This window comes from Antennarius striatus, chromosome 11 (genome assembly GCF_040054535.1).
Source record: "Antennarius striatus isolate MH-2024 chromosome 11, ASM4005453v1, whole genome shotgun sequence".
NCBI classification, from domain to species: domain Eukaryota; kingdom Metazoa; phylum Chordata; class Actinopteri; order Lophiiformes; family Antennariidae; genus Antennarius; species Antennarius striatus.
Genome location: NC_090786.1, coordinates 3,704,330 through 3,718,167, shown reverse-complemented (window position 1 = coordinate 3,718,167; position 13,838 = coordinate 3,704,330). Strand labels below are relative to the sequence as shown.

Below are 13,838 nucleotides of genomic sequence, written 5' to 3'. Positions count from 1 at the left end.
ACTTTGAAGAGTTGATGAACGTGGAAAATGAGAGGGAACAAAGACTAGAAGAGGTGACTGTTGTGGACCAGGATGTAGCAAAGATTAGTAAGGATGAAGTGAGGAGGGCATTGAAGAGGATGAAGAGTGGAAAGGCAGTCGGTCCTGATGATATACCTGTAGAGGTATGGAAGTGTCTAGGAGAGGTGGCGGTAGAGTTTCTGACTGGGTTGTTCAACAGGATTTTAGATAGTGAGAAGATGCCTGAGGAATGGAGGAGAAGTGTGCTGGTGCCCATTTTTAAGAACAAGGGAGATGTGCAGAGTTGTGGCAACTACAGAGGGATAAAGCTGATGAGCCATACAATGAAGTTATGGGAGAGAGTAGTGGAAGCTAGACTAAGGGCAGAAGTGAACATTTGTGAGCAGCAGTATGGTTTCATGCCAAAAAAGAGTACTACAGATGCAGTATTTGCTTTGAGGATGTTGATAGAGAAGTACAGAGAAGGCCAGAGGGAGCTGCATTGTGTTTTTGTAGATCTGGAGAAAGCTTATGACAGGGTGCCCAGAGAGGAACTGTGGTATTGTATGAGGAAGTCTGGAGTGGCAGAGAAGTATGTTAGAACGGTGCAGGACATGTATAAAGACTGTAAGACAGTGGTGAGGTGTGCTGTAGGTGTGACAGAGGAGTTCAAGGTGGAGGTGGGACTGCATCAGGGATCAGCTCTGAGCCCCTTCTTGTTTGCCATGGTGATGGACAGGCTGACAGACGAGGTTAGACAGGAATCTCCATGGACTATGATGTTTGCAGATGACATTGTGATCTGCAGTGAGAGCAGGGAACAGGTGGAGGAGAAGCTAGAGAAGTGGAGGTTTGTCCTGGAAAGGAGAGGAATGAAGGTTAGCCGCAGTAAGACAGAGTACATGTGTGTGAATGAGAGGAACCCAAGTGGAAGAGTGAGGCTAGAGGGAGAAGAGATCAAGAAGGTGGAGGATTTTAAGTACTTAGGCTCAACAGTCCAGAGCAATGGAGAGTGTGGAAAAGAGGTGAAGAAGCGTGTCCAGGCAGGATGGAACGGGTGGAGGAAAGTGTCAGGTGTGATGTGTGATAGAAGAGTTTCAGCTAAAATGAAGGGAAAGGTGTACAAAACTGTGGTGAGACCGGCGATGTTGTTTGGTCTAGAGACAGTGTCACTGAAGAAAAGACAGGAGACAGAGCTAGAGGTAGCAGAGATGAAGATGCTGAGGTTCTCTCTGGGAGTGACCAGGAAGGATAGGATCAGGAATGAGTACATCAGAGGGACAGCACATGTTAGAGGTCTTGGAGATAAAGTCAGAGAGGCCAGACTGAGATGGTTTGGACATGTCCAGAGGAGGGATAGTGAATATATTGGTAAAAGGATGCTGAGTTTTGAACTGCCAGGCAGGAGGCCTAGAGGAAGACCAAAGAGGAGGTTTATGGATGTAATGAAAGAGGACATGAAGGTAGTTGGTGTGAGAGAAGAGGATTCAAAGGACAGGGCTAGATGGAGGAAATTGATTCGCTGTGGCGACCCCTGAAGGGAAAAGCCGAAAGGAAAAGAAGAAGATATATATATATATATATATATATATATATATATATATATATATTCTATTCTGCCTGGTGTTTTTATGTTCAAACCGCAATTTTGTTGATTTATACACAAGACTGACCACAACAAACCTAATTTACACTTTTCTTATCTAATGTCACTAAGTGCTTCTCTAAAAGAAGCAAAGCAAGGCAGATGAAAAGGAGATGAGGACAAAGAAATGGACGTATGTATTACTGGATGGTGGACTGTAGGATGTACGTGTGAGACAACACTGCCACAAAGTGGATTGGAAGGGGACCGATTCTTAAAAGCATTCCAGAGAGTAAAAATAATAAACTGAATTGTCCTGTGGAGGTTCTGACCAACAGATGAACAAACAGCTGAAACAACACAACCTCATGAGCATAACTGGTTAATCCTGGGTGGACTGTCGTAGCCCACTATGAACCCTTACTACAGATGATCGATGAAGTGTGTGTGCATAGGGAGTCATAATGCATCATACATCCGTCAGTTGAGAAGTAGCCCAGGTTATCCATTATACACTTGAACTTAGACGTGATTGTAAGCCTCAACGATGATGTTTGGAGACGTTACGCGTGTTTATGAGTGCTTTATAAATTGCTATGAATGCTCTATGACGCTCTATGGAAGGCGTCTTGTCGTTTCCCCTTAAAGTTTTCATTTAGTCCCAGTGGAACATGACACTAAACACAGGAACATGTTCAGTAACCAGAATACATTTACACAGAGTGTATTATTCTTACCAAAGTGGTGGTGGAGAGTCACTCAACCCTTTACTAAAAGGTTGTGTTTAGCTGGTGTGTGTGTGTGCGTGTGTGTGTGTGTGTGTGTGTGTGTGTGTGTGCGTGTGCGTGTGTGTGTGTTGGGGGAAGGGGGGGATTGTGGAGACCGGGTAAGAGGGTTGGATAGGTGTGGCTGATTTCCCTCAAATAGCTATGATGTAGAGTAGTTGCCACGGCAATCTGGAGGGACCCAAACACTCCAAGTGGCCCTTCAGTCGCCGGCTCAGCTGCCCTCCCACATGCCCGCCCTCTTTTCGTTAATGGCAGGGTTCAGAGCTGCAGGACGGACCAATGAAATTGGGGGATGATAACAGGGGGCTTGACACACTTTGTGGTTATTAAAGCTTCACTCGGCTGAAAACAGACAGAATGGAAGTTCATTTAGAAGATGTTTGTTTGAATTGAATATTTGTGTAACCTTCTTAAGTGTTTCGGTGTAAAGGTACGCTTGGGCACTTAACATGCACACATCACCCGCCCGCCCACACAAAAAACACACTCATGCAGGAGCTGACTGACTGCATGATGATGCATTATGTGACAAACGCTCACTACGACGGCATGTTGAACGGTGCTCGTTCTCTCCAGTGATACTTGCTGGTCACAAAAATACTAAATGAGGATGAAACTGTACTGAACAGGCACAGATGGGTTTTAAAAACTGGAAAAACAAATTTCGTTCGTAAGTGTTCCAGGCCTGAACAACCTCCTAAGTCCTGTTGGGATCCCAGAAATCAAGTCCAATGCTAGTTTAGAAACTAACATTCCCTTAACATTAGCCATCAATTATCCACCTTAAGCTCAACATCAGCAAATCTTCTATTCACACAAATAGAAAGAAATACATTTAAAATGTTAGAATTTGTTGATAATGACAAACTTGCTGTTCAGTGGATTGTACCAGTGCGCCCCCTAGTGGCTGTTACCTTCAAGACACATCACAGTGTTCGCAAACCTGTATGCATGTAGAGCCTCTTCCGGATACAGGTGATGCATGATGTATCTTCCTGATACATCATTCTCCACTCATGATGTCATGCAGAAAGAGATGACATCATGAGTGCACCTCCCTAAAGGAAGCCACGAAAGGTAGAGGTGTCACGAAAGACCTCCAGGAATTATCTAGGGGTATTTCATATTCCATCTGACCCGGGGGAGGCCTCCGGATGTCGGGAATACCCGGCATTAACCCGCTCCCACAAACAGTTGTTGACCATCTGTTGCGTTTAGAGCTTTACGGTACAACATGTAACATCTTGGAGAGATGTTCTCCGTAGGTACAGCCTTGTACGTTTGTTGAAATGGTACATAGGACTTGAATGTGAGCAGTCACTATGGTGATACAGAAGATCTGGCAGCAATGATTGGGCAAAATATATCACAAAGTAGAGCACAACAATTACCTGGTGAAACCATGGCGTACTCGTGCAAAACATTCGCTTTAAAAAAGACTATGCTGACCCGTCTGACCCGTATGCAACTTCCATCCAACTCGCAGTAATAGAGTCTTTTGTGTGGTCTCATGTCTCTGCCAGAATCTTTTCATTATAAAGGTAAAAAATATACAAAACATTTCGGTGGAGGTCAAACCAACTCACCTTTCCTCCATGCGATGGATTCAGGAAGGCGCTGGACAATGGAAGTCCTTAGAAGCCTTCATTGGTTCCTCCTTCTAGCATTGTCTGTCAAGGCACCGTGCTGTGTTACGTCCTTGTTGTTGGACACACTGCGATAAGTATGTGGAATCTATACATCGGTGCACATGCAAGTTGTTCGTACACAATATAGCTAACGGCCAGGGGTTAAGTTTGTTGTGCAAGCATTCCCCAGGGGAGCTATTATTCTCTTACCGCCTACATCTATACCTCACTGATTCATGACCTGTCTGTAAACGCTTTGTTGCTAACAATGCCACCCCCGAAGCAACTGGCTCGAAGATCAGAAAAAGAAGCGCTGTCATCTGCATATTTCCTGTGACAAACACACATAATTACAGGAATTAGCCCGCTATTTTGTCATTAGCCTTCACTTTCAATGAGCCAATAATCAAAAGAGAAACAAGAGTCGGAGACAAAGACGGATGTCTTTAGAAGATTTCAAGACACTTTCTCCCCCCACACATTCAATTTGCTGTTTTATTAATATTATTAATGTAGTCAGCTTGAAGCTTTGAGGCTGATTCTGATTGGTATTGTGTTGAGCGCCGATGGCTCAGCTCAGGGGAAGTCAGAGTGATTTCAAATGCACTTTGTTGGTGCCATGATGAAAATGGCAGCTCGCCTTTTCAAAGCTTGTAGATTTGCCAACGTGATTACAGGGTGTGCATTCAAATAAATGAAGCCAAAACAATGACACACAATCAGGACTTCATAAGCCAGCAAAAAGGCCACGGACAGATTAATGAGTGCTTTGCAGACGTGCGCACAAGAGCGTGCATGCTCCTTTTGGAATTACAGATATATGTGACACATTAGACAAGATTTCCCTGGTGACCATTCTGTACCCAAATGAGCAGGAGAAAGCAGTGATCTCACCATGTAATTTACTGTTGATTTGTGTTTGTACAAATGGAGCCTGATGTCGTTCAGCAATAATAAGGGTAATATTTACCCTCTCCTCCTTGTCCTGACAGGCGATGAGGGACAGCTAAGACTGCGAAGAGCGAGAAAGACGATGGACGCCAGCAATTGGACGTGAAGCGTCCCTCAGACACACTGCTCTTAACAACGCTGCAGTAATGGACTGTAAATAGTAATAAAGTTGGGACGGTTTAATGTGTGTTCTCAGTCTGGAGACATAAATAATGGATGGAGGATGGTTGTAAAGTTACAGTCAAAGATTTACTGTGGGTTTTGGAGACTTGACAGTGTCTGGAAATTGAAGAGATAGCTTTCAGTGAGGGAGAGATAATGCCTGAGATGTCCATTATCAGGAATTAAAAAAGTCTCTTTGTAGTGGTTGTGTATTTATTTAGAGTGGTTTCACATCTCTTGACGAGGTTTTCTGATGCCTCTTTGTAGTACTTTGCCTCAATTTAAGTTATTTTCTGTCTTTTCTTAGTGTTTTTTCTATAGTTGGGTGAGGTTTAATGGTATTATTGCATTCTTTGGGTCAGTTTATCTATCTTTAAATGGTTTTATTTCTGTAGGTGAGTTGTTTTTTACATTCCCATGTGATGTTTTTGCATTTGTTAGGGCTATTTTTCATCATTTTAGCTATTTACCGTCTCCCGGTGGTTTGTTTTTGCGTCATTGTACTTCCTTTCTTGACTTTTTTTTGCGTCATTATACGGTTTTCTATCATTTCGGTTTTTCTCTTTATCTTTGCGGTCATTTACATCTTTATTACAGTGATTTATTATACTTGTTTTCTGTGTATGTGGGGTTTTCATTTTAGTCTTTCTAGTATTTTTGCATCATTTTGCTAAATTCATTAAGTCTCTTTGTTTTGATGTCTGGTTTTGTGTTTCTTTGTAGTCACTTTCAAAACCACACAATTTATCTAATGCTATTTGCCGACGCTACACACAGTAATTTCAAAGTCATTATTAAATATCTCACCTGGTTTTATTTAATCAACATAGTTAATTTATTCTTTACATGCATGAATTTGTTACCAGATGTGTCCAGTTAGAGATGTCCAGTTCTGAGTGGATCAATAACATCCTGTCTCTGATCTATCAATGTGATAATTGATGCTACTTCTTCCTCAAAGGGAAGAGCAATGAATTGAGAGCTGATGAGAGGTGGCTGTTAAATCTTTATTGAAACATCTACTGTGCTGCTTGTGGCTGGTCACATGGGGCATGGAAGCACAGACTGGACGGCGTTCTCCACTACGTTCCCTGTTCCACAGAAGAACATTCTGCAGAGGAAGAAAGGATGGAAACTGTATTAAACTGGTTTAGAGTATGAGATATTTATGACAGTGTCAGTAAATACCACAGAAACAAATCCCATACCCCACTGGGGCAGGCCTACACTGTCCTCTGGTGGCCATCATCATGAATGAGTATAGAGAGCAGCTGGGTTGGGTTTGTGAATGCAACGTCAGGAGGAGGTGTCAGTGTTATATTTCAGTCGATGAAAATTAATAACTATCAAATTAATAATGATACTGTGATTCTAGAAGGGGCAGGAGTCACGTGACGAGGGTCAGCCTATCACGTGTCCGCTGGTTTTACCTGACAGAATGGGGAAACCACCTTCATCAAGGTTTGTGCTGCAAGTTTCATAATTGTTAATCAGTCTCCATAGACGTCAGTGATGTACAAAATGAAGTAAAGATGTCCTATAAATAAAGTTTAATTGAATTGAACCATTCAGATGTAGAAGAGGTAGAGTAAGGAGACCTAGTCACATGTCTACTTCAGCAAAAGTATGAGTAGTACGACAGTATCTGTCACAGTTTGGGGTTTCAGTTTTGTCACTTTTTTGTTTTATGGTCAATCTTTTACTTTAAATTTCCAGATTTTCCACCTCTGTAACATTTTTTTTTGTCCTGGTTGAAAATTTATCTCTCATGCACGCTCATATTTTCCAAACGTACGTCGTATCTCTTCCTATCAGCTCCACCCTGGATGCACCATACTTGGGTCTCAAGGGATTGAAGATATGGTTGTTCCATCTAAAGTTCACTGCCTTCACGTCACCGACGTCCTCCTTGGCGTCAATCACAAGCTCGTAGGTCTTTCCAGGTATCAGCACGCCCCTGAAGAAACGTCACATCAGAACACACTCCGAACAAATGTCGTGAAATGCACCGATAGTTACATCTGAGCACCATTGCTGGTATATGCAGCGACATTATAAGAATAGTTGTTTTAATGCACACATCAGTCGTGACATGAAGTCTTTTACTATTTAGAGAAAATGTACCTTCTTATTTTTGTTTCCATGGTCACAAAGTTTAAACAAATCCCATAAATGAGCGGGTTTTTTGTAAAATGAAGATTTTGGTGGAGTAAAAACATGAAAACGTGTTCAATTTATCTTCAAAATGTTTCCTAAGCCTTTTTAAAAAAAGTTTCTTTTGTTCAAATATAGAAAACAAAAACTGCAACTGGACGGGGAAGACTTCTTTATTTAAGTTAGCTTTCTATAATCCTTTAGAAGGGATAGTCTGTGCTTGTATTCTAGTAGGATCTAATTTTTTCATACTATAATACTTCATTAAAAGTACTATTTCTAGTACTAGTAGGTCACTTTCTGCAGGAGGGTCCAGCCACATGGGATCATAGCAGTGATCTTGAGGATTTCATGACTGACACATGTTGAGAGTTGTTCAACAAACTGAGAATAAAGGCTAATTTATGCTCTACGATAGACGTATAAAGAAATGTCCGTTAGTTTTTGCATCTGACCAGATCTGCTGTTTAGTCACATGACCGGATGAGTCAAAACCCTCTGCTAAACACCATGACAATGGCGGTGTTGTGTCCAACAGAACAGTGTTGTAACGTCCTTACATATGAAGCTGGAACTCCTTGGTCTCGCCACGTGATCCAGTCAGGGCCACGAACATAAGACCTAGGTTGGGCCAGCTGGGACCATCCAAGCTAAGCACAATGCTGTAACTGTAACCTAGAAATGGTAAGCATTTATATTAGCATTACAGCATTACACACTCTACCTGCTAACTTCATATGGGCAGCAGGTAGAGTACCTAAAAGTGGGTTCTCACAATATGTTTTATTTTGGACAGGGCAGGAGGATTGGGATGCTTACGGCCGAAAGGTTTCGAACTGCCCGTGTTGAGGAAGTACTTGGTCTTTGAAACTCCATCAATCACGGCGAACTTGTCAGCGGAGTGGCCCATCAAAGGACACTGGTTGTCTGCACAAAAGAAACACTTTCCCTGGGAGGAAGAGGCCACAGTGAGGTGAGACCAACAAGCTGGAAAAGACTCTTTAAAACACTGCAGATTGCCACCTCCTAAATTTGAAGGTGCAGAATGGTGTTCGTTACACGGTAAGTTACTGTGAAGCGGCCGACTTTGCTTTCGCTGCAGGAGTAACACCAGGCAGCGTTTATGAGGTGAGCGACAAGGAGGTGCTGTCATGCATCGACGAGGACAAAGTCATATGAGGTCACGCTCGGCTTCCTTTGATCGGGGACATGTGTCCAAAGCGGGGATAAACTGTCATTAACGCCAACAGCTGCAGACACAAGTACCCACCCACCCCACCCACGGAAAACATGAGGGAAGCCCATCTACACCCCGTGTTGCTATAAAAACCTCAATCTAACTCAATCCACTTCTGAAAGCAAAGAAATTGTTCACAGCCGTATCGCTGACACGCAGCAACAGGTGGGAGTCCGATTCCCATGCTGGGTCTCTGGAATCTGGGCCTGTTTGACTTTAAATTGAGGATGTAAGATGCCTTCAGTATCCCACATATGTGGCCCCCACCGCTAACAGCTCCACTGAATGGTTTTAAGTCAGTCATGACGAAACATTTGCTTCAATTACCTCCCTCAAATACACAGTATGGAGCTTCTGCCACTAGGGGTCTCTGCAGGGTCAGAGGTACAAACACGATGACCCTCCTACAACTCTTACACAACTTGCATGAGGGAAAGCAGCTGTACCTTTACTTTATTTATTCAATATAACATAAATAAAAGGATTTCAAACATCGTAAATGAATGAAGTTGAAGGGAGATGCAAAAGAGAAACCAACCAAAAAATAATTCCCCCCATAATAAAAGTTAATCCTTCTTCTCTTCTTTGATGAGGACGTCAACCCAAGAATCTAAATCTTCTTGTTACATTTAGGTTATTTAGCCTCAGCTAATGATGACTTTAATTTCTGTGAAAAAGAACTGCTTTTTTAGACAAGCTAAAGACTTACAGCGGCAAAGCTGTCCTTGTCAGAGCAGGGGAATCCCATGAAGCCTTGGGGTTTGGTAATGCTCTCAGTGTAGTACTGGTATGCCCGCACATGGTTGCAGGGATCAAACTTCTTGGTACCTGGTAAAACATTTGAAGAGATCACAAGGTACCAAGACTTTTTCACTGCATCACAGACGTTCCCCGTCTCACACCGGTTTCGGTTTAAACCCACTTTGTGGGCAATCTCGTCTTGCTTTTATTGGATTTTTAGATGTGGATAAAGGTACAAATAGTTTAAACTTTTCGAGGCAGGAGTCGTAACTCTTTTCTACGACTCATATTTCATTGCCTGCTTGCTCACAAGACCATGTCCCCTGACAGGCTAGAGGCAGCATCTTCAGAGATGAGTCGTCTTGTTGTGGTTGGAGTCTTATTACATCAAGTTTATGAAACCACGACCAAAATAATCACTCAGTCAGTCACTGTGCTATTTATGGATGGAATTGTAATGAAAGTCCACCGGTCCCTTTTTAAAATTAGGAGGCAGTTTTAAAAGGTGGCGCCAGTTCGACAATAATGACAGTCTTAGGGTAAGAATGTTAGACGTTGACAGGGATGGATGAACATAGAAAAATGTCATGGCTGCTGTTGTTTTCTCAAGGCAGACATCAGACGCTCCAAGACCTCCAGCTATGCAGTGCTGGCTCCTCTCCCTGTCTTATCTATACCATTGGTAGATTCAGCTGTGCCAGCTCCCAGTCTCCGCCCTGCAGACCCGGGCATGGCACCAACGCCGTCACTTGAGCCTTGCTGCTAAGCGGCGCATTTCAAAAGGAGGCATCCATATTTTTAAAAAAATTGTTTGCTCAGATCGGTCCAGCAGGAATACTTTGTTTACGATTGTTTCACTGGGACAATTCCAGTATTCCACAGAGACTGTGCATTAAAAGTGTTTAGTATGTACAGGTATATATAGGGCGTATGAGTCATTGAGTTATGTATGGAAGCACGCCTCTGAAGACTTGAACACTGAATGTATAGTTTTCAGAGCTGTCCAAGGTCGCCAATGACAACACACAGGGATTCTGACCAATCAGAGAACAGACATAAACACACAATGCTTCCCAGCCATGAACCATTATAAATGTGATTATAATGATTTTAATGTCTTATGAATAAATTAGTTTTGATGATCAACATTAACAACTGGAGACAACAGAAACAAAATACTTGACATGAAAGAGTGTGAAGGAGTCTGATCTACGATTTAATAGCAGCAAAGATGTCAAATCATTTTGTGGTCATTGAATTACCACAAAAATATGTTTGTGTGTGTGTCTTACCCTCCCAGATGGCATCCAGGTCATCAGGTTTACCTCTGTTGGTGGAGCAGCCGGGCATCAGCTCTCCTCCGTTGGGGTAGAAGTCGATGTGGCCCATAGACTGCGACATCCCCAGACCTGACAGGAAGGACTCCCTTTAGCTATAGTCATGGGTTTTTTCAAAGCACTGACTGCGATCACTTTTACTAATTACAGATATTTGGAGTACAGGTTTAGAAAAAACATCAAAAACACTGAGTAAAAACCTCACGTTCATCTGTTTCACACAGGTCCACAGCGATGCGTACCGAGTTTGGTGTTGAAAGGAAGTCCATCGGTATGAATGACATCCACAAAGGCGGCGTCGCTGGTGTCCAAACGCACAGAGACATCTGTGTCCTGGAAGTAAGGTTCAGTCGGGTCCAGTCCTGACATAGAAACATTTCTGTTTGATGGTGTTGCCGTAGCTACGTTCATACAAATACTCAAAAGTTAAAAATGAGGAAAACGGAAGCAAATACAGCGGTCATTTTCACACTTTATTGAAGGACCTCTAATGGTGGTGAATGTCTTAAAAAAAAGTACGGCCAGGTGAACCAGTGTTCACTACCATCAGCTCTGACATCATTGTCTATAACTAGAGCTCTCTGACTCCTCTGGGTGGACATTTCAAACATTCCGAACCATTTCACTGTATGAACCAATGTAGTATTAGTACTACCAGAGATTCGTGCGAGGCCTTGGATTCTGGAGCCAACATCTCCGGCGGCATGAGCTCCAATGCTGTGTCCAATGACATGGAACCTAGTAGTCACCTGGTTGAAGGTGCCCTGGAACATGTACGTTCAAGTTAAACCAATGACTGATAGGAAATATTTTTCCACGAGCTTCAACTTGTCTGAACTGAACTGTGTTTGTAGTTGTCAGCTATGATTAGCGAGTCTGACAGTTAATGAAATGGCATCATTACCATGAGGAACGTGATCATGGACGCCACCTGGGCCGCCACCACCCTGGCGTTATTGGCTGCCTGGGCATAATGAGTCTTCACACCTTTCTTCCACTCCACAGCAACGCAATTCACGCCAAACTTCTTCACCAGAGCCTAGGTAACGTTATAAAGTTAAGAACGAGTGAAAAAACTGCTGGTACTTTTATTTTTAGCTCCAAGGTGCTCCATCTGTGTAGAAGATCTACCCCCGCAGAGAACATCCATGAAGTAATCTGCTTTCTTACTTTACACATATTCTGTGGCCAGTCCTCGTCTCCCGTCTCCAGGTAACCAGGAATGATGAATTTAGTGGCTCTCAATCTGTTGTAGTTGGACACATGGATGGTTTCATCAGCTTTGATCTCCTGTGGGCGTCAATAGACGAACAACCAAGAATTTAAAGTGAAGATTAAGACTTTTATGTAATCCTTCAAACATGTAAATACAAATCTCGAAATACAAAAGATATTAAGAAAACATATTCCTGGATCCCTGGTACCAAGCAAAATAAAATAAAACCTCTTCTTGCCTGGTAGTAGCTGTTCTTATGTGTGAAGAGGAGGAAGCGGGTGCCGATGTGCTCGTAGTGCCAGGGCAGGATGGTGGCCGGTCGCTGGGGGGTGCCCCCCCAGGGAGGAAGATCATTAAAGCAGCCCAGTTCATCGTAACAGACCTCAGCCGCTGTGAATATGGGGCATGCACTGATCGTCACAATGATACCCAGTTTTAAAGGTAAAATACCGTTGAGATGTTTCTATTTGTTAACCTTAAATTTACAATCATAATTACAATGACCTTCAACGCAATTCCATGTTTTTGGGGCATTCATTCTCACCTTCAAACAGGTTAAATCTTGGAACACATCTGGATCCAGGGGCTGGTGCACAATTTTCTTTCATTTCAACATTTGGTCTTCTATATTTCCATTCTCAAGGAAGACTTCAGATTGATCGGAAATAACACAAAGATATTTGGGAGCTGCTAATCTAATCTAATCTAATCTAATCTAATCTAATCTAATATAATATAATATAATATAATATAATATAATATAATATAATATAATATAATATAATATAATATAATATAATCTTGTCTGTATTTTAAACTAAAAGTTGGCGTGGCTTTCAACAGACCGCCTAGGTTACAGACTTTATTGTCATGCTATTTCATTTCTCCGCCTGTAGGTGGCGATAAATTCCATTAGAATTGAATGGTAGAACGTTCCAGTACGTAGTTTATAAATGTATGCATACACATGTCGATGTATTCAACTATTTACAGGTTAGTAGGAACACATACTTTCCTGAATCATCACAAAAACTCATGTTAACTGTGGTACAACTGGATTAAAACTAGATAGAATGTGCTTTAAAAAAGTTTAATGACTTCACCTATCTGCTGGTAATGTCTGATGACATTTTTCATTCAACTTGAAATTCTGGGAAATGTTCGCGCTGTTTTTTTTAAATGTTGATTGTGATTTTATGAATCTTTAGTTACCTGAAACTAATTAAGACTAATAGTTAAAGTTACTTCTGTTTTACAGAGTGTTTAATTGTTGAAAATTGCTCTAAGGTTGCTCTTTGAGTTTAAAGCTAAGAACTCACTAGCTAGCATGTTCTGGTTAGCAGCTGTTTTACAACTTCATGAACTGCAAACTGATTTCTGAGTGTATTTAGATACTTTAAGTCATTTAAGGCAGAAACATGTTGGTTTGAGGACTTAAACAAAGCATTTTTACAGTCTTTGCGAACACAATCTGCCACACAGGAACCTCACCAGGGACCAGAAACACCAACTTACCAAACGACGCGCCGATGACGCAGCAGATCAGACCCAAACTCCACATCGGTGCCATCTGATGGAGACAGTCCAGGGTCAGGTTTTACCTCTTGATGGGTCAAACGAAGATGTGAACGGGATGGTGCGCTGTACTCACCTCCAGTCCGGAAAAGAAGGTCAGTGGCCTGTCCCTGCATACCTTTAAATACTCTGGGCAGGTATCTTTGTGCCCACGTATGCGTGGGAAACACACAGGTGACACACGGAATGATAAGGAGGAGTGTGGACCCAAGCAGTTTGTGCTTTATACTCAGTCTAACACACTTGGTGACAGTAAAAACAACTGAAAATACTGTAATTGAATGTCATGTGCAGGCTGTGTTTTTTGATAGCTTTCCACACTCCAACCAATCAGGACTGAGTACCGATAGCTTAAAGCTGTCCAACATGCAGGGATGCATTAATAAAAAAGGAATTTTGCTAACAGCCAGATAGCAAGAGACTGAATCAAGGCCCCTAACCACTGATATTGATGACTTGATACT

General features: G+C 42.2%; 1 protein-coding gene across 1 annotated transcript; it reads right to left on the bottom strand.

Annotated features, from left to right (window-relative positions):
* Window positions 1–6,107: 6,107 nt before the first annotated feature.
* On the bottom strand, window positions 6,108–13,360 carry LOC137603943 (inactive pancreatic lipase-related protein 1-like). Its single transcript, XM_068327822.1, has 12 exons — window positions 13,315–13,360; window positions 12,024–12,189; window positions 11,754–11,877; window positions 11,488–11,622; window positions 11,239–11,347; window positions 10,826–10,945; window positions 10,539–10,655; window positions 9,215–9,333; window positions 8,088–8,217; window positions 7,829–7,943; window positions 6,910–7,071; window positions 6,108–6,225 (listed from the first exon to the last, which is right to left on the bottom strand). Exons 1-12 carry the CDS (start codon window positions 13,358–13,360, stop codon window positions 6,156–6,158), a joined length of 1,413 nt encoding a protein of 470 aa, XP_068183923.1. The 3' UTR covers window positions 6,108–6,155.
* Window positions 13,361–13,838: the final 478 nt, after the last annotated feature.

Excerpts from the sequence above, each read along its gene's own strand:
- LOC137603943 (XM_068327822.1), bottom strand. The coding sequence starts at position 13,360 with ATGTGGAGTTTGGGTCTGATCTGCTGCGTCATCGGCGCGTCGTTTG. Across the intron at positions 11,623-11,753 it reads GGCCACAGAATATGTGTAAA|GCTCTGGTGAAGAAGTTTGG; the intron begins GTAAGAAAGCAG and ends AACGTTACCTAG. Across the intron at positions 8,218-9,214 it reads ACAAGGACAGCTTTGCCGCT|GGAAAGTGTTTCTTTTGTGC; the intron begins GTAAGTCTTTAG and ends TCTTCCTCCCAG.